The sequence below is a fragment of the Cyanistes caeruleus genome, chromosome 2, assembly GCF_971803275.1.
Source record: "Cyanistes caeruleus chromosome 2, bCyaCae1.hap1.1, whole genome shotgun sequence".
NCBI lineage: Eukaryota > Metazoa > Chordata > Aves > Passeriformes > Paridae > Cyanistes > Cyanistes caeruleus.
This window is the reverse complement of record NC_141702.1, coordinates 111505327-111525788: the sequence shown is the minus strand read 5'-3', so window position 1 is coordinate 111525788 and position 20462 is coordinate 111505327. Positions and strand designations below refer to the sequence as shown.

The window sequence follows — 20462 nt, the reverse complement described above, 5'->3', positions numbered from 1 at the left end:
GTTGTTTTTAAAGACCAACTTCTTTAATGATACATACCAGTGTTATACTAAGCTTATAAAATAAAGTTGTCTGCATGTAAATACAAGAGAAACATTAAGAAATCAATAGTGATCAGGACAGGGATTTCGATTCCTGTACAAATTTAGAAACTCAAGAGAAGATAAATTAACATACATGGCTGTGACAATATGAACATAGGTGTAGTCAACGTGATCCATTTATTGAAAAAAGAGGGCAGATCAAAGATTAAGATATTAACAGGAGATCCAGTCTTAAATGGGATGTGAAAAAGCAAACACCACACGTGGCTACTGAGGCATTTTTCTCAAGTATTGGATTCTTTGGGCAAGTCTGGAACACGGATGATTCCCACTCTCACGATACGGAAATGGAGGTATTGACAGCCTTACCCCAGTACCTCGACATACAACTGGGATAGGACATCCCACTTGTAGTTTGGGGGGGGGTTGAAGAGGGCTACAGGTTGTGAGCACATGAAATACAGGGTTTTAAGAGCCTGTTTAGCAGTAGTGAAACTTTTGGTTTTCAACTGTGCCTTCCTAAAACGTCACAGGAGTTGCCAACCATGTTGTCCCACATGTATTGCTTCACAGCTTTATTTCTGCAGTTACAAGCAATTCAAAACTACTGAATGGTCGAGGCGAGCCTCTGAACTTCTTATCAAAGAAGATCTGTCCATCTTCCCGCAAGACAAACAGTATTGCACTTCAAGGTTATATTAACTGAGTTACAGAATCTCTTTAAGGACTGAAGCATTACTTACGCACATCCATGGCGCTTATGTGGCTGCTTAAAGATAAGCAAGAGAAAATTTTAAATTAATACTGCAGGGTACTGTGAAGATGACAAAGCATAGGCCCTCTGTGTACTTAGATTTTTAATGCTTAAAAGGTTCTTCCACGGTGAGGCTGGTTTGGCGCTGCAGCCCCAGCCCTGACCGTGCCCTCTCCTGGACTCAGTGGTCCAGGATCCGCAGGTTGCCAGATACGATTTTGTTCTCTAGTAGAGCTCCAGCTGGGATGTCAATCCTGTCACCGTGGTTTGCAATGATGATGACTGTTCCCTGGGGTTACAGAAAAGAAAACAGGGTTCAGAAACCTGTTACCTGTTGATGTGGAAAGAGGTGGTCTGGAGGAGCAGTCAGGTGTCAGATGTACCACAGCCAGTGCCTGAGTGCATTCAGTTGTATTTGGGGGTCTTTTCCCCCCAGAAAAAGGTTTTAAACAAGCATTACTGGGAACCTCTAATTACCATGCTAGAGCCTGTCTGCCCACAAGCAGGACTGGTAACTTACTGAACACATGGTTGCTTTAAGGGCTCTTATCATGTCTGCTTGCTTTGAAGTGGAAAAACATTACTCCCACCCCTGGCTGTGTCCCAGGAAGGCTCCTGTTCCAATTGGACAGCAAAAGCATGGACAGCTCAGAGAGGGGACCCTCAAAAGAGGGACAGCTCAGAGCCCACAGCCTGTGCCAGCTGATGCAGCACCACCTTCCAGCCCTGTCACCTGCCAGACTGCCCTAGAGAACTGCAGGTGCTGCCAGGACTGGCAAGATCTTAAGGAAGAATTTGAGAAACTTAATTTGTTCAGCTCCTAATTTACCAATAAATCAAGAATCCCAAAGCGATGCAAAAAGGCCTGAAAAGGTGTGGTAAGGCCAGCCTGGGAAGGGAGGTGGGACTGAGTTCCAGGAGTGCTCCCATGGACTCTGTACAGGCACTGCCGCAGGATCGATTGCCAAGGAGCAGAGATCAGTCATGTTTATTGCAGTGGCATCCCCACTGCACACTCACCTTTAATGAAACGTTCTTCCCAAATGTAACATCACCTGAAACCGTGAGATGATCCAGCTCCAGCATATCTGGAATACTTTCAAACCTTCGCAGGTAATCTTGAACCTTTTGGAAAGCGGAAATAACAGAGACAGTTTTAAAGCCATCTGTGGATAAAGACCAGCGTGGGAGGAACCTCTTGAATACTCTTCAGGAACCTCCCTGTAACCTACATCTGACTCAATATAAAAGTTGCTACTTTGTAACTGTGATTTCCTCCAGAAACAAGTGTGAGGAACGGTGGGGGGCTGCCAGCTCACCTCCCATTGCTCAGCTGAGGGGTGCAGGAGCACCCAACATGCACAGGAAATACCTGTACTCTCACAGCCTTTACAAAGAGCAAAAGGGAAGGCCCAGGTGGGCAGAGGTAGATAAGGCAAACCTCACTTTTCACTCCTTATTGCTATGAACTGTATCTTTATTCAAAGAGGCGAACACCAGGTGTTTACCTTTGTGAAGGAGCTTCCCAGTTTGACAAGAGGCACTGTTGGGAATTCGCGCTTCTCGCTCATCGTTAGAGACCCCGCGTTAAGGCTGTACAAATTGGACATCACGAGCAAGAGATCCGAGGTGGTCTTCACAGGCAGGAAACGACTACGAGGTACGTTTATCCCCAGAGAGTTCTCAAAACTCTTGATAGCAGCACCAACTGCAGTCTCCAGCTGGATAACATTCAAGCCTCCATCCAGAGTCTGGAAGAGAAATCTCACGTGAACACATGGAGCAGGTCCTGGCGCTCAGAACTGGAGCCCAACGTCAGCCAGAGCTCCACCCTCACCCCCAGTCTGGCTCTGAGACACAGCAGTGCCTGTTACCCACCCAGAAACTAGAAGTTTGTTTGGGTCAACATCCTATAAACCCTTGCCAGCTGATTGATTACCTTTGGGTTAACAATGATCTCCATGTCAATGGCATTTTTCTCTTGCAGCCTTTTAATTGCAGACAGAGCAATCCACAAATTGTTGGTATTGAATATTTTGAATTTCGACACAGACTTGAATTCATCCACGTGTGCTTTAGGGACCTGAGCTATCTCCACCAGCCTCAGCTTATTCTCGTACTGCGTCAGCGTGCCACCCTGCAAGGGGCAAATGAGAAGGTTTAAGTCCTGTTCATGAGAATCCAGAGAAATCCTGCCCTCAACACAGGCAGATGCACTGGTCTGCTGGCATTTGAAGTTGAACCCCAGAGAAAACACATTTCTTGTTTTTAGTAACCAGCTACCAGGTTACTAATTATAGAGCATGTTTAAAGTACAGTCAGGACTGTCCAACGATCATATTTCAGCACTCCAAGACAGTTAATTCCTTTAATGAAGGTTGTTGAGAATATTTTGCAAATGTTGCTGTTGTCAAAAATCACCCTCAGCAGTACTTTGTTAGATGATGGAGCAAAAGCTAAATTAAATCTAAGTACTCTTATAGTGCACTGCTGTGCTTTTATAGGGCTAAGTCAGAGCTTTCCCAATGAACACAGAGAAAATCCAAATCCTCATTCTCACATATGAAAGAAGAGAGGAAGAGCACAGTTGCAGGACAAATTACTGCAGGCTACAAGTATTTGATATACGTCATAAACCTCTGAGAAATGTCACTCCTGGACTTTGTACAAAGCTGGGGTTAGGGCAGGAGCAGATGGGCAGCTGTGCCACACAGAGCTGTGCAATGCAGGGTTGGGAAGTGGCTCGGGCAGTTTTGTGAGACACAACTGCTGCATCCCAGCCCTCAGTGCCGTTTTCAAGCTTCTGCCCCTGTGTATGTGACAGCTCAGAGAAGGTGCAGAGGTTGTGACCTGCACCCTGCACAAATCACTTGTGCTTCCAGTCCAGCCCAGACTGTCCTTGTCTGCTGCTGCCCAGAACACAGATCAAATCTGTTCCGTGAATTAGAACTTCCTAAACTTGCTGATTTTGTGCATCTCAAATTAGATCCGAGTTGATGTGTTAAATGGTGCCTAAAATAGCTATGAGGAGACTGGGTGTATGTCTGAATCCATGGATTCAGAGGAGGCTGGAGATGGCCACCAACACACTCAGACTTTCACCCATCTCCCTTTACCTTCACATCCGCCCGGGTTTTGTTTGTGACTTCCATGACAAATTCGCAGCGTTTTCCATTGGGTGGGTTCATGAGGTGGTTAAGAATGTAAAGGTCCACAGTGGCACCCAAATTATCTATATTGGACACAAAAATATATTCCTTCCCCTCTGCAATGAGGTTGTCCAGCAGCCCAGAGTTGTAGAAGCTGGCGTAGATGTCTCCATGGCCTGGAGGGTACCAGCACTCTGTGTTCTCTCCTGAGTAAGAGACATCCTTGGCTATTGGCAGCAGAGTTTCCTTGTTGATTCTGGGATACCTGTGAGGACAATGGCTCTTGTTACGTTCTCACCAGTGTCAGACTAGCATAAAATCAAAATACTACTGTTAAGGTGCAGCTCCATGTGCTTCTGGAGGTATGCTTTTCCTGGGTATTCTGAACTGGAAGATTCACCCAAATCCTGAGCCGTCACTGAGAAGGTACAGAATGCAATCTATCTACTCAAGGATTTACAGCTGCAGTTCTCAGGCCACACTGCAAACCAACTTTCCTCTGACAGGCAGGTTCAGAGCATATCAAACACACCTTTGACCCCAGCTGCCACCTGGATTAGAGTTTGTTCTTCGTAAGGAACCATGCTCTGTCTCCCTCCAGAGCCCAAGGCTACCAACAGCAAATTCAGGAATCAAGTGGCCAGCATCCAGTACACCACTATTTGTACATTTCTTAGAAACTGGGGCCCACACACCCCCCTCTCCCCAATTTTAGTACATTGCCCTTGACCCTGCCCAACCCCCTGATGTCTCAGTCTCTCCATGAGGCCCAGAAGAGACTGAACATGGGTACAGAAGACATCACTGCTGCCCCAGTACCTCTAACTCAAATCCCACCCCATTTGGAATATGGAGAAACAAACTAGTTTTTCCTTCTACCCCAAGTGGAGAAGTCTTTTGATACCTGCTTTGATTAAAAGTGTATATCTTCACACGGCTGTGACTGTATTTCTGCAGGATTTTCTTTGTGTCGTCGTCCGTGTTGAAGGAATTCATGAGAACCAGAGGAACATCGGTGTTGTAGGATTTGTTTAAATGCTGAGATGGGAAATAAATGGTAAATTCAGCATGTATTATTAGCTTTAACTCCTGACACCTGAGATTTTGGGAGAAAGAAATTAGGTGAAACAGACTGGAAATAATGAATGCATGGGAAAAAGAAAAGATGCACTTTTGTTACAGAAAGGATAATAAATCAGGTAAAGGAAAATATATCCTCGTTAGTTGTAAAGATGAGACCCACACTAATTAATGCATCTTTAGTCAATCTTTGTTTTTAAACCTTCACTGAGGTTTAAAATTTGAAACCACAATGCCACAAGATGATAATTTGAAGTTTTAGCTACTGTTGATTACAAAAGGCATGTTTTCCATCAAATTGCTGCAGTTTGTCAAGGTGACATTTCCATACTGTCTCTGCACAGGAAGCACTTCCAAGTTTTCTTGGCAGACAGAGATGGACAATTGTATCAAGAGCACATAATAAATTAAATGTCACCGTGTTAATTATTTGGGAATCTATGGCATGGAGCTGAAATACGTAAGAGCATTTCCACGTGCACAACAAAGGCAAAAAAATCAGAGATCATAGCAGTTCCACCAAAAATAGAAGGTGCAGAGGGGAAAATAAAAAGACATTTGAGTGAGTTTTAAGCTTTCTGTATCAGCTCACCCTCCTTTGCTGAAGCATTTGGGATCATTACACTTTGGTGGAGTCAGAGACTTCCACAGTGATGCTTTGGAAGAAGGACTGCATCAGTGGGATGTAAATCTGAGTTTGCCATAGAACCATCTCACACACATGGGAGAGCCACTCCAAACATCACACTGAGGCAAAAACTGTTGGCACTCCAGAAACCATGGAGCAGGCACACCCCACCTCCTACTCTAATAACTGTCTTCATTATCTGCTGGAAGAGGAATATTCAGCATTAAAAACATAAGCCAAAATGTCCTCTCCCAACACCAGCAGCTGTTGTTTTCTTTTGCTCTTCTTAAATTGTGGCCTGACTGGAGGGGGAGAGGGGCCATCCTATGGGACAGTGAGTTAGATGGAGAGGAAAATGCCAGCAACCTCTTCCAGCACAGGAGTTTAAATGCATCAAGGAACTTGGAGCTGGTGTGGAAAGCTTTGTTCTAATGCACATTAAAAAACCCCTCTTTTGAAAAGATAAACTTGCAGCTGGAGGAGTCAGAAACAAGCCCAGAGCTACCCAGGCCAGACAAGCTCTACAGTGTGACTGCTTGTGTTCCTGGACACGATCCCCCTGTCCAGGCTGGTGTGCACAGGCTGGATCACAGCTTGTGCTGACACACGTGGGGGCACTGAGTTCAATCCCTGACTGCACCGTCCCTTCCGTGTCTGCTCTTCCCAAAGGAATTCTCCGCTTCACCCCAGCACCGTGACCAGGCCTTGTCTCCCTCTCCTCTTTCTTTTGGCAAAGCTCCACCTGATCCCTCTGAACAAGCCATGCAGGAGCAGCTCAGTGTGTGCTGCCTCCTCCAACGCAGCGAGCAAAGCTCATCCCACATTACCTCGATCTGCTGCACCGTCAGGTCCAGGAAGGTGTTCTCGTTCCGCACCCCAATGAGGCTCTTGGGGCCTTTGCAGCCCATGCTTGTGCCCAAGCCACCATTGAGCTTCACCACCACCAGCTTGTTCAAGACAGAAGCAATGTTATCAGGCAGGCCTCTGGCCTTGATCTTCTCATAGGGCTGGATCTGGGAAAACAAATGAACAAAAAAAAAAAAAAAACCAACCCAAAAAAAACAGTAGTCAGACATTCAGAAAGAAACTGCTTTCTCCTAAAAACTTTCAAAACTTACAATCTGGTGATAAAACCCACATTTATTCACATGCCTTATGACACTAAAGAACATCTGCAAAGTGAGTTTACAATAACTGATTTGTTATGATACAAATAACCTGGGTTTGTTACTACAATAACCTCTTTTCTCAAGAGGTTCTATAGACTTTGTGACACCAGGCACCACCAACTTCATTCAGATGAGAAGAAGTCAGGCCAGTTATGCCACTTGTCACAACCCTGTTCCTGCCCTGCAGAAGGGGAGGGGGTTTCCTTGGAACCATCTAACACTGCCCCTCTGCCCTTTCAGTCAGGCCACAACTTAAGAACCAGGCTCTACATGCAAGGCATATAACCTTCTTTCCCTGAGCAGCTGAGTCTCATAGATTTTTTTATTTTATTTTTTTTTTGGCACTCTGAGGTTGTCAAAGGCAAGATTCTTGGGAAAATGTTGGTTCTTTAACTCAGTCTAAACTGATTCTTATTCCAGCCACTACTCTGGATACAATTCATTTCTCCCGACAGCATGATACAAAGTGGAAGAGTTTCCAGTTCTTATTCTGCTGTTTTCAGAATGTGTTCATCCAGCTCATAGTACACCTTACAGGAGTCCTCTACCTCACTGACAGCTGTTTCCTACAGGTTTCAGAACAGTCTGGGCTACATTTGGGGCTCATGAGGAAAGCAAAATCAGGCTCATGATGACAGTATGCCTCACATTAAGTACTGCTGGCCCCTAATTCAAAGCACCTAAGTCAAAGAAATAATGGTAACAATGCCACAGTAAGAATCATGCCGAAACTGTTAGAGCAGAATAAATACAATTATCCTTTAGCCTGCCCTTCTAGAGATTTTCTTTTGATGAAAAGCCCTGGTGTTCCAGTGCTGTAGCATTCTAGCTGCTAGAAAATTACTTTAATTCTGATAAGGGGTGTGTGTAAGATCCACAACTGGTTTCCAAAAACAAATACATACAGAGTAGTTTTCAGAGCTGTGTTTGCTTTGGGCAAGGGCTGGGGTTCAAATGGAAATTCACACTGCCCTGGAACAAGAGCCGTATTTCTTACTGGGATATGCGGGGGTAGAGAGGAGGCTTGCACAATTCCAGCATTCCGGGACACCACCGGCAGCAGATCAGGGCAGATCCCTCACATTAGGGAAATTCTGCCTGATGGGACCTGGAAAGCCTCTAGGATTGTACTGCAAGATAAGAGAACTCCACGTGGAGGCCAGAAAGCAGCACCACAATCACTGCCCTCTCATGGGGACACAGGCAGGAGCTTCCTTCCAAACTGCCAGGAACTTTTCAGGAACAGAAGTGCACAAAATGCAGACTCTTGCTGTGCTTTGTCAACAACAGAGATTATGTTCAGACTGAAACACCCTGAAAAACAACTGCTCATTAACAACAGGATGATAAATCCTGCGTTTAATGGCTTGGAGGTACATCAGGAAGCTCGATGAACGTTCTGCCACCAGCAGGACCTAGACAGATTTACTGCTTCCCATCCACTCCAAGGGCAGTAACACCCTACATTAGACTTGTACATGGATTAAAAACATTTCATCTTGAACTTTAGCTGGGTGGGATGTGAGTCACATCCATGATGTTTTGACACTGTCTGAACATCCAAAAAATTATCTCAACTTTCAAGTCTCACTATGTTCTTCTTGCATCACTCACAAAAAGCAGAAAGTCTGACACCCAGTTCAGGGCCAGACTGCCTCAAAAATCATTTGCTTTTGCTAAAGTGCCGACTACCTTTTGATGCTTTTGCTATCATGCCTGAAACCAGCTTGTGCATTCAGAGTAAAAGTCCTGAAGAAGGTAGCAGCTCCATCAAGGACTCAGTTCACTGGATGCTGCACCAGTTACAACACAAAATTTATGACTCAGCCTCACTAAATGTTTCAGTTTCCTCTGGCACAGGCATTGGAAACGTCAACTTGGCAACAAAGCCCTGGATCTTGAAGGGTCTTTAATTCAGAGAATAACAAAAAGTCAAGTTCCAGCAGGAATGTTGCAGCACCAGGACTGCTGGATGGGAGCTCTATCAACCCAACAGTTCCAGCCACGTGCAGGCACCAATATGCACAACTACCTCATCACCCACAAGCTTATACACCACTGGAGAAGCACTCCACAGCAATAAAAATCAATTCTTGCTCAAAGGGTTCGGAACAGTGTGCTTGACAAGTGCGTGCTGATGGGGAAATTCTTCAGGAAAAGCCAGGGGCAGGAATGACATGTCTTACAGACGCATGGCTGCAGTGTTACTCGCTTGGGACACGTCTGGCAGCCCTGCTTTGGGACTGCTCTAAGATGACATATGCAGCTTCTTTTGTTTTGCAGCCAATGTCACAGAAGTGATTTCTTGGAACAGCCTGGATGAGGCAACGTTGGGAGTTTGACTAACAGATTCCAGCAGCCCACTCCTACTGCAAGGAGGCTTGCAAGAGTTTGTCAGAGACAGACAAAATGAGCATCGGGGCTGTCATCGTGGGCAGAGCGGAAAGGAGGACGCCCCTGGGAGTGAATATGTACTTACAGTTCGAGGAAACATTTACTCAGCACCGAGGGACAGTTCTAGAAATAGCACCAATTGAAGAGGTCTCTGCCCTCATGAGACCCCACCTGCAGGGCTGCACCCAGGTCTGGAGTCCTCAGCACAGGAAATCTGTGGGCCTGTTAGAGCAGTGCAGAGGGGAGCCACAAAGGTGATCAGAGAGAGAACAGCCCTCTTGCAAAGTCAGGGTGAGAGAGCTGGGGTGGTCAGCCTGGAGAAGAAGAGGCTGTGGGAGACCCTACAGCAGCCTTCCAGCACCTGGAGAGGGCTTACAGAGGAAGAGAGATTTCTTACACAGGCTGATAAGGACAGAAGGGGAATAGTTTCCAACTACAAGAGGAGAGATTTATATCAGATCTTAGGAAGAAGGTCCAGAGAAACAGGTCAGCCAGAGAAGCTGTGGCTGCCCCATACCTGGACATGTTCAAGGCCAGGTTGGATGGGGCTTGGAGCAATCTGGTCTAGTGGAAAGTGTCCCTGCCCATGGCAGGGGGTGGGACAAGACGATTTTTAAGCTCCCTTCCAAACCATTACATGATTCTATGAACCCTTAAAACCTGTTTCCAAACTGGAAGATTAAGAAGATATTTAGCTTTTGAGTAAGGGCATAACATTCATTCTTTTCCTTCATGATATAGCTCACTGAGGTGACAACCTGAGTTGCAGACAAGAATCCAACCACTGAGGAAGAAAAAAACAAAGGCTCTAATAGACAAGCTCCTTTCACACTCACATTGCTTCAGATGCTCTCTTTACATCCCAGATGAGGTTTTGCATTGCTGTTCTGAGGTTAACTTGATCACTGCAGTTCTCTCAGAGGCCTCCCAGCAGGACTTTGCTATTGCTTCCAATTCAAACAAACAGATCGCTGTAATCTACATGGAGGGGATTAAGTTACACTTGCCATGTCCACATTCTTTACCTCCTCTCCCTGTTAACTGGCACTCTCAGTGTACTTTCTTCTCTGGAGACTGTAACAGTTATGGGTCCTAACTATGCGAGCTAGCACTGCAAGCCTTTGGACATATTGAAAGCAAAGCATCTGGAAGGAAAAAACAAGTCAGAGGTTTACCAATATAGTGTGAAATGGGTTCAATCTTCTGTTACTGTCATCAGTATAAGTTGATACACTGTGAAAATGTGGAGGTCAGGGATGAAATCCCCCATTGCAGAGAAAAACAGGAATACTACAAAGCAATAATTTCTGTTCTATTTTATTGACAGGAGCCTTTACTTGTCTTCAGGAAGAAGCAGAAGCTTCATTCAGAGAACAAATACAACACATAACACACTAGACCAGGAATTCTGCACAACAGGATCCCTTGGCACTGGGCAAAAGCCTGAAACACTCTTCCCCACCTAAAAGACAAAGCCCATAAATCCAATAAACTAATCATGAACTTTTTTTAAGCTGCTAAATAAATAAAAAAAAAATCAACAAACCCACACTCTGGCAGATTTTTGGTGTGCCTCTGTTTACAGATACACACGTATGTCTGTGTGTTTATACACACAGAGGCACATAGATGCCTCAACATATGCTTTTTGCTCTCCTAGGGATCAGCTGAAGATTATACTTGCCAGAATTCCCAGCAGCAAAGCAATTCTCCAAAACAATCACAGGCAAATAAATTCACACTGCAGAGAATTTGGTGCTTTCTAGGCCATGATCCTTGCAGTGTGAGATTCTCCAAGCAGCCAAGCATCCCACCACCTCATAAAACAAGGTCATCCCTTCAGGCAATTATAAATCACTTGCAATTATAAATCACTTGCAAGATTACCAGCAAACACTTCTATACACCAACCCCTGCACTGTTCTAACAAGAGCAGGCGGAGAATATGCTCTGAGGTTTTATAGCTAGGAAAAGAAAACTCAATTGGAACTGAACAGAAGCACTCAGACAAAATATGCTGAGTGAAATATCCGTTCACAGATGGATACCTGTCCCAAAGAACTCTGTACTGCAGCCCTTCAAAACTTATCCCTCTTTACCCCTTCTAAAAGCTCATACTGTTCTTCCCCATACCAACTGGACTAGTAATTCTGAAATTCTGGTCTTCAGGAAATCAACTTTTATTTAGTAATTCCACAAGTCATATTCCTCAGCAAAGAAAAATCTGGGAGAAGGTCCCTTGGAATGTGTCTTATGAGGAACCCTTTTCACTTTCCACAGATTGTCCCTGAAAAAAGGAGGGAGTGGATACAGCAGGGAGAGAGATATAAATCTTGTGGGCAGCAAAAAGGAGAAAAACAAAATAAAGAAATTTCACTTTGCTCTCAGTTTTCATAAGCACTCAAACCCACCTCCTGTCAGATCAGAAAATCCAAGTATCCCTAAAGAAAGGGGTATTTACTATGAAGTGAAGAAGGCATGGGAGGAAGTCTGTTTGCAGGTATTTTGCCCTAACTCTCTTCTGTGGCACTTATCAAGCATGATCACTTGACTTAAAGAGTTCATGCTAGGAAGCAAAATTTCATTTACCATCATGCAGGCATCTCATCAGACCAGAAGTGATCTGATTTTGCAGAATTCTTACCTTTCTCTCTCATCAAAAGTTGCTACAGGGACACATTTGAGAATGAGTAGCACAGGCCATAAGGAAAAAGACGGATACTCTTTCTAATCCTGCCCTTCTCCACTCAGCCCTCTGACCTTAAGCTAGACCTTTCTCTCAGTTCTTTTTTAGCAGCTTGCCATGCCTAGGAATATCCATGCCTGGGAATATGGCCCCAGTCCTACTTCAGAGCCTTACCACAACCTCCAGTTTGACATCTGCTCCAGATGTCCTACCTGGGTACTTCCAGAACTTGTAAGTTTTTCCACCGAAGGTGTGCAAAACTTGAAAAATAGACAACAGCTCTTCCTCTCCACAAAGCTGCCATTCACCTGCATCAAATATCTGTAATTTAATCCCAGGCCTTCACTTGGCACAGGGAAGAGTTTATCCCTTTATTGTCCTAACTACCTTCTTACATGTTTAAAAGACCTATCGCCCCTCCCCAGAGTCTCAGCCCCTCTACACTGAAAGAAATCCCCTTTTCTTCAGCCTTCCTTATAAGTCATCTTATCTAGAACTCCAATTTCCCACCCTGGCCTCTTCATTGAGGGCAGACTTCTCTCCCCAGAGCAACACTCCATTCAGTGTTACAGTACAGAAAAGAGAGACATCACATGTTTTTGAAGTTAAAAGAAAACACTCAACCTTGGAAAAACCCTAGACTTGCTCTAAAACAGCATCATTCTTCAACGCTTTATAGAGCGGCCCTGCATCTGTTCTGGAAGTAACTGGACAGCCTGCCTTTCATGGGAAACAGAGCCTCGATTGAGGCACACAGAGAGCCTCAGAGAAACCACAGGCCTGGGAGCACACAGTACTCCTGCAATATGCCAAGATAGCTACGCTGGGAAAAGCAAGGATTTGTAGCACGGCTACACCATTCGTTACACAAGAGTCAAAGGACAGCCTAAGGCCACTGATGAATCAATAAAATGAGGTTAGGTTTAATAGGAAGTATTTATTTTAATACTAAACAGTGCTGAAAAAATACATAGTGCTTTTTCAGCAGTGGCTCAAATTGCATGCTATAAGTTACAACAACATGACAACATTAGAAAATCAGGCTCCAAAACCCCCCACACTCAACTCCTTGTTTCAGATCCCTCGCTTCTGCTGAACTGCTGCAGGTTACAGAAGTTGCTAAATGAGCTCTATTACCCAGCCCACTTGCCATATGTCCCTTTCAAATTATTAAACATAAAGGATTGCTGGAAACAGTCTCATCTGAGACGTGCAACCTTCTCCTACGGGCAGGAGGGAAATGGGAACAACAACAGTCCTCCCTGCTTCCCCTCTAACACAAGTTTACTCCAGAGAAGGTACCAAATGGTGAGGTGGCATCTGTCCCATTTTGTTCCCCTGCTCCCAGAGCAGCTAACAAAAAAATACCAAAGAACTTGACACATATGTTAAGCAGAACCTGATGTTCAGGAAGACATACAACATATGTCAACAAATAATTATTTCTCAGTTAGAACCCCAAGTGTTGTCCTACGTGGTTTTATAGAACCACAGCAGAGGGACCCATTTGATGGGTGAATACATCATTTATCTTAACTAGCAATGACCAGTTTTATTTTCCTTACAAACTGTCACTTAATCACAACTTACAGAATCTTCTGGAGGTCTCTGAATCTTCCCCCAGTCTACAGATGGTCCCTTTTCTTGTAGGAATCTATGAAATAGCTTCTTAAATCCTTCCAGGTCCTTTTTAGTATGCTACAAAGAAGAAATGCATTAGTTAATGCTGGTATTCAATGCACACCTACTCAATCACAGAAGCATTTCTACAAATTGTTGTACAGTCTGTTCACGAGAGTAATTTCATTAGCACTGAAGTAGACATGCTGAACTTTAGGTACAATTCCAGAAGTTACCAAAATCTCATTTTCACTAAAACTCAGAATACAAAATTAACTTGGATACTTCCACAACAAGTCTTTTGTCAAAATCATAACCACTAAAATTTGGCCCAACATTTAAGATGACAGCTTTACCCTCCCTTTCTGTAATCCACTGAAGATTACACACAACCTTTAATAACTAAAGATGATTAAACACTTAATAACTCTGTCACCCAGTCTAGAGGTAACTGAAAGTCTCCTACTGACACTGTATCCTGGCTACTCTTCCACACAGGATCAGAGCACGTCCTAAAAATAAGGATTTATCTCCTTTCTGAGATTTGCCTCAATGCCCTGCATCCCATTCCTCATGCTCTGAGTACATCCACTCTGTGCTCCTTACCTCTATCTCATTTGAGTGTGCAGTTGCAAGTATCTTATCGAGTTCCACTTTCATTGAATACTCCAGCTCCTGCCGAATGACTTCCTGAAACTGTGAGGAGCCAGCTTGAGACATTGCTTTGCTGAAATCTTGAATAAAAATAAAATAAAATTAATTTTAAAAAAATAGCTTATTTAGATTACAAATAGCCTCCTATTTTATTTTAAAAGACTGATAAACTCATAAAATCTAGTCTTGTTTTGTCACTGTGCTAGCATTCCAGGAATCTAAAGCTTTTGTTCCTAGTTACTTGGGGAACAGGTCTTAAACTGGGCCCGAAGAATAATGACCCTTCTTGCAAAACTCAAAAGTACACCAAAGGGCCAATGGTCCATCTCAAGAAGTATCCAAAAATCTGCAACACTGCACTTTTTTGCTAGAGAAGTCACATCCTACCGTATCGACACACTTTAGCAAGTAGAAATGTGAAAAAGAAGAATTTTCTCAGTGAAAAGTTACGTAGAACATTGTGATTGAAGGTATGCCTCTGTTCCACAAGCAAATAAAAACATATGCTTTAATTATTTATACAGTGCACTTTCACAGGATCTTCTGTTTGTTCCAGTAAACATTCCCTTACTTTGTCATGAGTATTTTCACACGACAGCATGCACTTCAGTTACTAAGCAACCTAGAAAATTGGGCTGTCTATCACTTCAGCATTTGTTTTGTTTTTGAAAGTGATAAACTCCACAAACGTGAAAAAGAGTAAATACACAAATATTTTATCATGTCCACCCTGCAGAAAGAACTGGGAGAGAACAAGACTTTATTTTCCAACACAAAGCATTGGAAGCGAGTGTATTCTCAAAAGACATTCTGAGTATGTTCTCTAAAGACCTCAGTTAATTTAATTACTGCCAAATCCCTTGAGTGATCACTTCCCTGTAACAGAGGGAGTGATGTATTGCCAAATATAGCTGGATTTTAGAAACACCCTGAATACTAGTGCAAAAAAGGGACAGAAGAGAACTTTACAAGTGAACAGAGCGACACTGAGAGAAAACATTGTTAGAAGAGGAACCTGCATTTAAAGTCTACTTACTGAGAACATGCATTAAAAGGCTCTTCTATTGAGAATGTCTAAGAAAGCCAAAGATGGCTCATTTTAATGCAATTTTTATTTTATTTTCTTTTTCTAAGCAAAGTATTCCACAGCCTCAGCCTCAGTGACAGTATCTAATCCTTGCTTTGAAGCCCACAGAAGCCATTTTCCTGACTGCACTGTTTTGCAGGTAGGGGAGGGAGAAAAAAAAGACAGACAAGTGCTGCAGTGCACATAGTATGTGTGGTGCAACACGGGAAAACGCCAGCTCAAGATGAACAGTACACTGAACAATAGGTCCTTTTTTTAATCAAATGCTTTATTTAGTAGTAAAAGCAGGTAAGAGTTGAAAGCCTGTTAGGCATATCCTTCCAGGTCAAATGTGTGAAAACACAGGCAGCTCTCCACTGGGAAGCACTTTTTCCTACAGAAAAACAAGGAGGTCTGTACCAGCTTCATGCCTAACACCAAACTGCGACAACTACTCCCTTCACTCCTGCCCTTTGGGGTGATGCCCACCGAAACAACCACCAGGAGATGCTTTCATATGTTTCTAACCCTCCCTGCAACATGTTATAATACAGCACTTCTGTTACAGCAACAACAGTGGCCATTTCTCGCCGGCCTGGAGAACATCTGAGGCTCCCAGTGTGATGTAACTCATCTCCTAAGGAGCTCTGCACATCCCAAGTCTCAGCAGAGACCTTCGGTGGTGCCGTGGGACACACTGGGGCTGAGGGAGGCACAGCCAGCCTCCCCAGGCTGCCATGTATGTAAGAAAAGCTTGTTCTGCTCCTATTAGCCAAAAGATTTGTGTCTACCAGGAAAAAGCACTTAAGAGACTAAGCAACATCACAAACAAATTGAAATTAAAAGTCATCATAAAAGTAAATATATAATAATGTCCTAGTTTAGGGGTCTCTTCTTTTTTCTGTCATATTCTAAGCTCTTCACAAACTGAATGAGCAAACGCTAAACACATTTGATCACCAGCATCCTCGCAGGAAAGCAAAGCAGACCTGTTGCTTTTTCCAACACCAGGCATCAGGCACACAGAGCAGCAGCTGGATGGGACAGCTCTCACAGAACCCCAGGCTGCCAGTGCCGTACCCTTCAGCAGCAGTGGGGGACATTTAGGCTTTACATTTAACATTTAGCAACTGCTGGGACCCCACGGCCTCGTCCAGACCCAATGTGTCAGGACACGGTGGCTCGGGCAGAGCATTGCTAGTGCTGTTAGTCCAATTATTATTATTGCAGGGAAAGAGAGAGGAAGGATATGGCTGGAGTCCATAAAAACATGTGCTTGCCTGGTGCAAGAAAAGTATCAATTCTGCATAGGTAAGAATGTGAATACTGTAACTAAGAGCCAAGAGAAACAGCAAGCGACAGCTCTTGTGCTCTTAACATGCCACTGTCAGGCAGAGGCTCTGAGCATTTATCTTGGAATGACCACCAGGACTTGGGCTGCACTCTCTAAAGGCTCCCCAGAGTAGTTAGTATTGGTGCACGATATCAGCAAACTTGGCTCTAGTTGTTCCTCAGAGCTTTTGGGAAGGAGATGGTATTCACTCATCTCAGCCTACAGCCAGCAGAAAGACAACGGCAGTCCTTTAACACAAACTACAGCTGAATTTAACAGCCTAGGTGAAGATTGATTTCCCTTTTCACCCAGCAGCAACAAGGAAGTTGAAAGGCCAGTGCAACTGCATATCTGAAAGCAGTTCTTTCCTGCAGGCAGCTAAAATTTCCTAAGGCCATAATAAAAAGTAGTTACTGTGCCTCTAAAAATCAGATGGGAGGCTGGGGTGACGGATAATTGCAGAAAGGGATTTCCAAGGATACATGTGGCCATAAAATCCCAAATTATGTTAAAAAAGAAATATCTCTTCCAAGCTATTTCGCAACCAATGCCTCATATTTCAGCCTAAGCCCACTTTTATGAAACCAGTGTTCTTGAACACGCATCAGACGTAAGAAAAGGGTGGGACAAGGTAGTGGAAGACTCCTGGGGGACCTGCCCACACAGGAAATGAGCACAGACCAGAAAAGCATGACTAAATAGTTGAAACTTCAGAGGACACTGGGCTTTGCAAAGTCAACCACACAGGCTATCTCATTTTAATGCTTTTGGTAGAAAGTGTTCCCCTGAGCAGCAGAGACAGGAGGGCACCTCAGTCAAGTTCATGGTGGTGTTTGACGCATGGAGAACTTCACTCCAACCCTCCTGCCCCCACCTACTGTTATTTCTAGCAGGCTTTTGTGCTCTGCTCTGACTCCTAACCTGGCCCCTGCCCTCACAGCACGAGCTACAGCACACAGAAGAGCACTGGCAGGTTTATGATGCCTTATTTTATAACTGACGTATGAGAAAACAAATCATGGTATATCAGAGCAAGCTAATAGAAAGGAGGACTTTGTACACTGCCAGAAAGAATATAAGGGGCAGGTCTCTTCAGGAAAACTGCACAAGAACAGAACAGCAGTCACCTCTTACTGAGGGGCTTACACATATTTCCTTTCTGCTGTCTTTCCTCTTACTCTGCATTAAAAGCAGAGAAAATGTTAAGATTGATTAATTTCGTTCATCAATCCACTCAGAAGGGAACTTCACTGCCTTGGTACGACGTGTACAAGGAGGCGGCACAGGAGGGGCTTGTGGGACAAGTCAAGCAAGAACTTCTCTCACGAAAAAGCAGGGAGTCTCTTGGGCTGAGGGTTAAAAACTGTGATTACTTTTACAATCCAAGTAAGTATACAGAAAGACCTACATCAGAAAATTATTTAAGTCTCCCTGAAGCCAAACTAATGCATAAAAACCAAGAAGGGTGGCCAGTAAGTTACAACACTCAGCTAAACTTTAAAGGCTCTATCCTTGAACTCTGTGCTCAGGGTACAGAGTGAATGCCTTAACTTCCAACAATTCCGCTTAAAGTTCAAGGCAATTTTTATCTCTGGCAGGGATAAAAGTCTCTTTAAATACCCACACTCTAGCGTGCCATGCTAACGAATACTACTTGGAATTTTAGAACTGAACATACCCACTCAGCCTCTACAAACATTTTCCTACTACTAGAGGCAAAATTTGCCAACACACGCTGGACTGAAGCATACGTGAAGTGAAACCTTTATGCTCTGACTCTTCTTGACGGATGAGCACATTACCCTGAGCTAACTCAGAAATCTGCAACCCAGGAAGCTGTTCTTGCCAGCTGCACACACCAAGAGTTTAGGTGTTACAGTCAGACACTGCTAAATTTCCCAGTTTAGCAGATGATCCTCATGCTAAAAATATCACTTGACATGACAATATGTTTTAGTACTATTGACGTGACAAAAGAGTACCTAAACAGTGGATGGTTTTGGGGTTTTTTTAGAAGGCTTTCGGGATCGTCAAATCTCTGGTAATATTTTAAAAACCAGTTATGATCTTTACATAGGTTTCTACAGCATTCCGTTTCAGAAATATCAGCACTTCCCTGCAAGATGGCTACCTTCAGCACTAGTCTGAGATAAGCCAATTCCATTTAAAAAGAACAATTAGCAATATATTTTCCTCATCAACTTCACAAGGTCTTATCAAGATAACTTTCAGAGTGGCCAGTTGAGCAACGTGCTGGAAACACTTTCCTCCTCCAGCTGCCAGCTTTCTGCCCAGGTGTCACAGGATACTTGTAGACAGGTGATGCCTTCACACAACCAGCATTGTCCAGCCCCGGACATCCACCGTGTGAGGGACACTGATTTCCCAGAGCCTCAGTTGCCTGCAACACCCAAGTCTGTACAGAAAACGAGCTACTCGTGCTCCTTCTGCAGGCAGCATTACATCTGTGGACAGGCCTGTGAGGATTTATATTAAGGAACCCTACAGGCACGTATTTCATTACAAAAAAGCACACCCGCACCATGAGGAATACAGGAAAACAGGGAAAGAAAACTGCAACGGCAATGCACCAAAGTAATTTTTCTTCCCAAAATGACCTCTTGTGGGCTGGTTCCGTGCTTTACAGGGAATCCGAAACTGAGACCACGTACACACAGACGCTCACACATGCCGAGAGGAGTAAAGGAGAGCGCCGGAGCCTACCGGCATCAAAAACCACCAAAACACACTCAAGCCTCAAAAAAAAAAAAAAAAAAAAAAAAAAAAAAAAAAAAAAAGGCAAAAAAAAAAGCAAAACAAGCAAAAAACTACGAAAATAAAAGAGAAATAGCAAAGACGTTCAACCTCGGCATCCATCCTCCCGCAACTTTACCAGACGGCTTAGCGGAGAGGGGCGATCCGCGCTGGCGAGGTCCCGCAGGATGCCCCAGCCCCTGGCCGTGCACAGCCCCGCCGCCCGGTCCCGCCGTGCGCCCGCAGAGCCGAACCGAGCCGGGCCGGGCCGGGCCGGGCAGAGCCCAGCCGGGCCGGCCCCGCCGCCGGATCACGGCCAGGGCTCCGGGGCAGCCCGGGCACATCGCAGCCCGGCTGCTGCCCCCGAGCCACCGGGAGCAGCGGAGCCAAAACACAGCGCAGCCCCGCGTACGCACGGCGGAGGAGCCGAGAAAAACAAAGCGCGTCAGCTTACCTTTCACGAGAGCCGACATTTTCGCGCTTTGACCAACACACAAACACTTGGGCAAGCACGGAGCGCCTCGCTCGGGGGGTTCCGCCCCGCGGCGGGCAGCGAAGGGCCGGAGCGCGGCTGCCGCCCCTGCGGAGGCTGCGGCGGGAGAGGCGGCGACCCCGGCCTCGCTGGCAGCTCCCGCCCGCCCGCCGCGCTGCCCCTCGGCCGAGCAGTCCCTCCCGGGCCGGCGGGCGGGCGGCGAACCCCGAGCAATTTAAATTTCATCAATGGAAGAGGCGGACCCGCCGCGCCCCGGGTTTCGCCACCCCCGACCCTCCCCTCCCCTCCCCGCCGGGCCGGGCCGCCCGCCTCCCCGGGGAGCTCCCGGCGCGGCTCCTCCTCCCCGCTCCGGGACGCGATGGGACGGGACAGGCCGGGCCGGGCCGGGCCGGCGCGGCCGCCCCGCGCTCCGCCCGCCCCGCGCGGCCGCCAGGCCGGGGGCGGCCCCGCCCCGCCCCACCGCCGCCCCGGGCCGGGCCGCGCCGCGGGGCCCCCGCCCGGGCCGGGCGGTGCCGGCGGCGGCCGCGCCGAACCCACCTCGTCCTGCGGCACCGCGGGCGGGGGGCGGGGACCCGCGTGCCGCGCGCGCCCCCGCCCACCCCCTCCCCCCGCGGCGGGGGCGGGGCCCGCGCCCATCCCG

At 45.7% G+C, this 20462-nt stretch overlaps 1 protein-coding gene across 5 annotated transcripts; it reads right to left on the bottom strand.

Annotated features, from left to right (window-relative positions):
- Position 1: 1 nt before the first annotated feature.
- On the bottom strand, positions 2-20432 carry UGP2 (UDP-glucose pyrophosphorylase 2). Of its 5 annotated transcripts, none has more exons than XM_086879195.1 (12): positions 20360-20432; positions 14129-14256; positions 13493-13600; positions 10242-10361; positions 10053-10163; positions 6481-6666; positions 4850-4983; positions 3913-4210; positions 2736-2933; positions 2305-2547; positions 1817-1921; positions 2-1085 (listed from the first exon to the last, which is right to left on the bottom strand). In XM_086879195.1, exons 6-12 carry the CDS (start codon positions 6559-6561, stop codon positions 978-980), a joined length of 1167 nt encoding a protein of 388 aa, XP_086735321.1. In that variant the 5' UTR covers positions 6562-6666; positions 10053-10163; positions 10242-10361; positions 13493-13600; positions 14129-14256; positions 20360-20432; the 3' UTR covers positions 2-977. The 5 variants fall into 5 exon arrangements, with proteins under 5 accessions (XP_086735321.1, XP_086735318.1, XP_086735319.1 ...); XM_086879192.1 differs by lacking the exon at positions 20360-20432 and adding an exon at positions 19784-19973; XM_086879193.1 differs by having other exon boundaries at positions 10053-10361; positions 20360-20430.
- Positions 20433-20462: the final 30 nt, after the last annotated feature.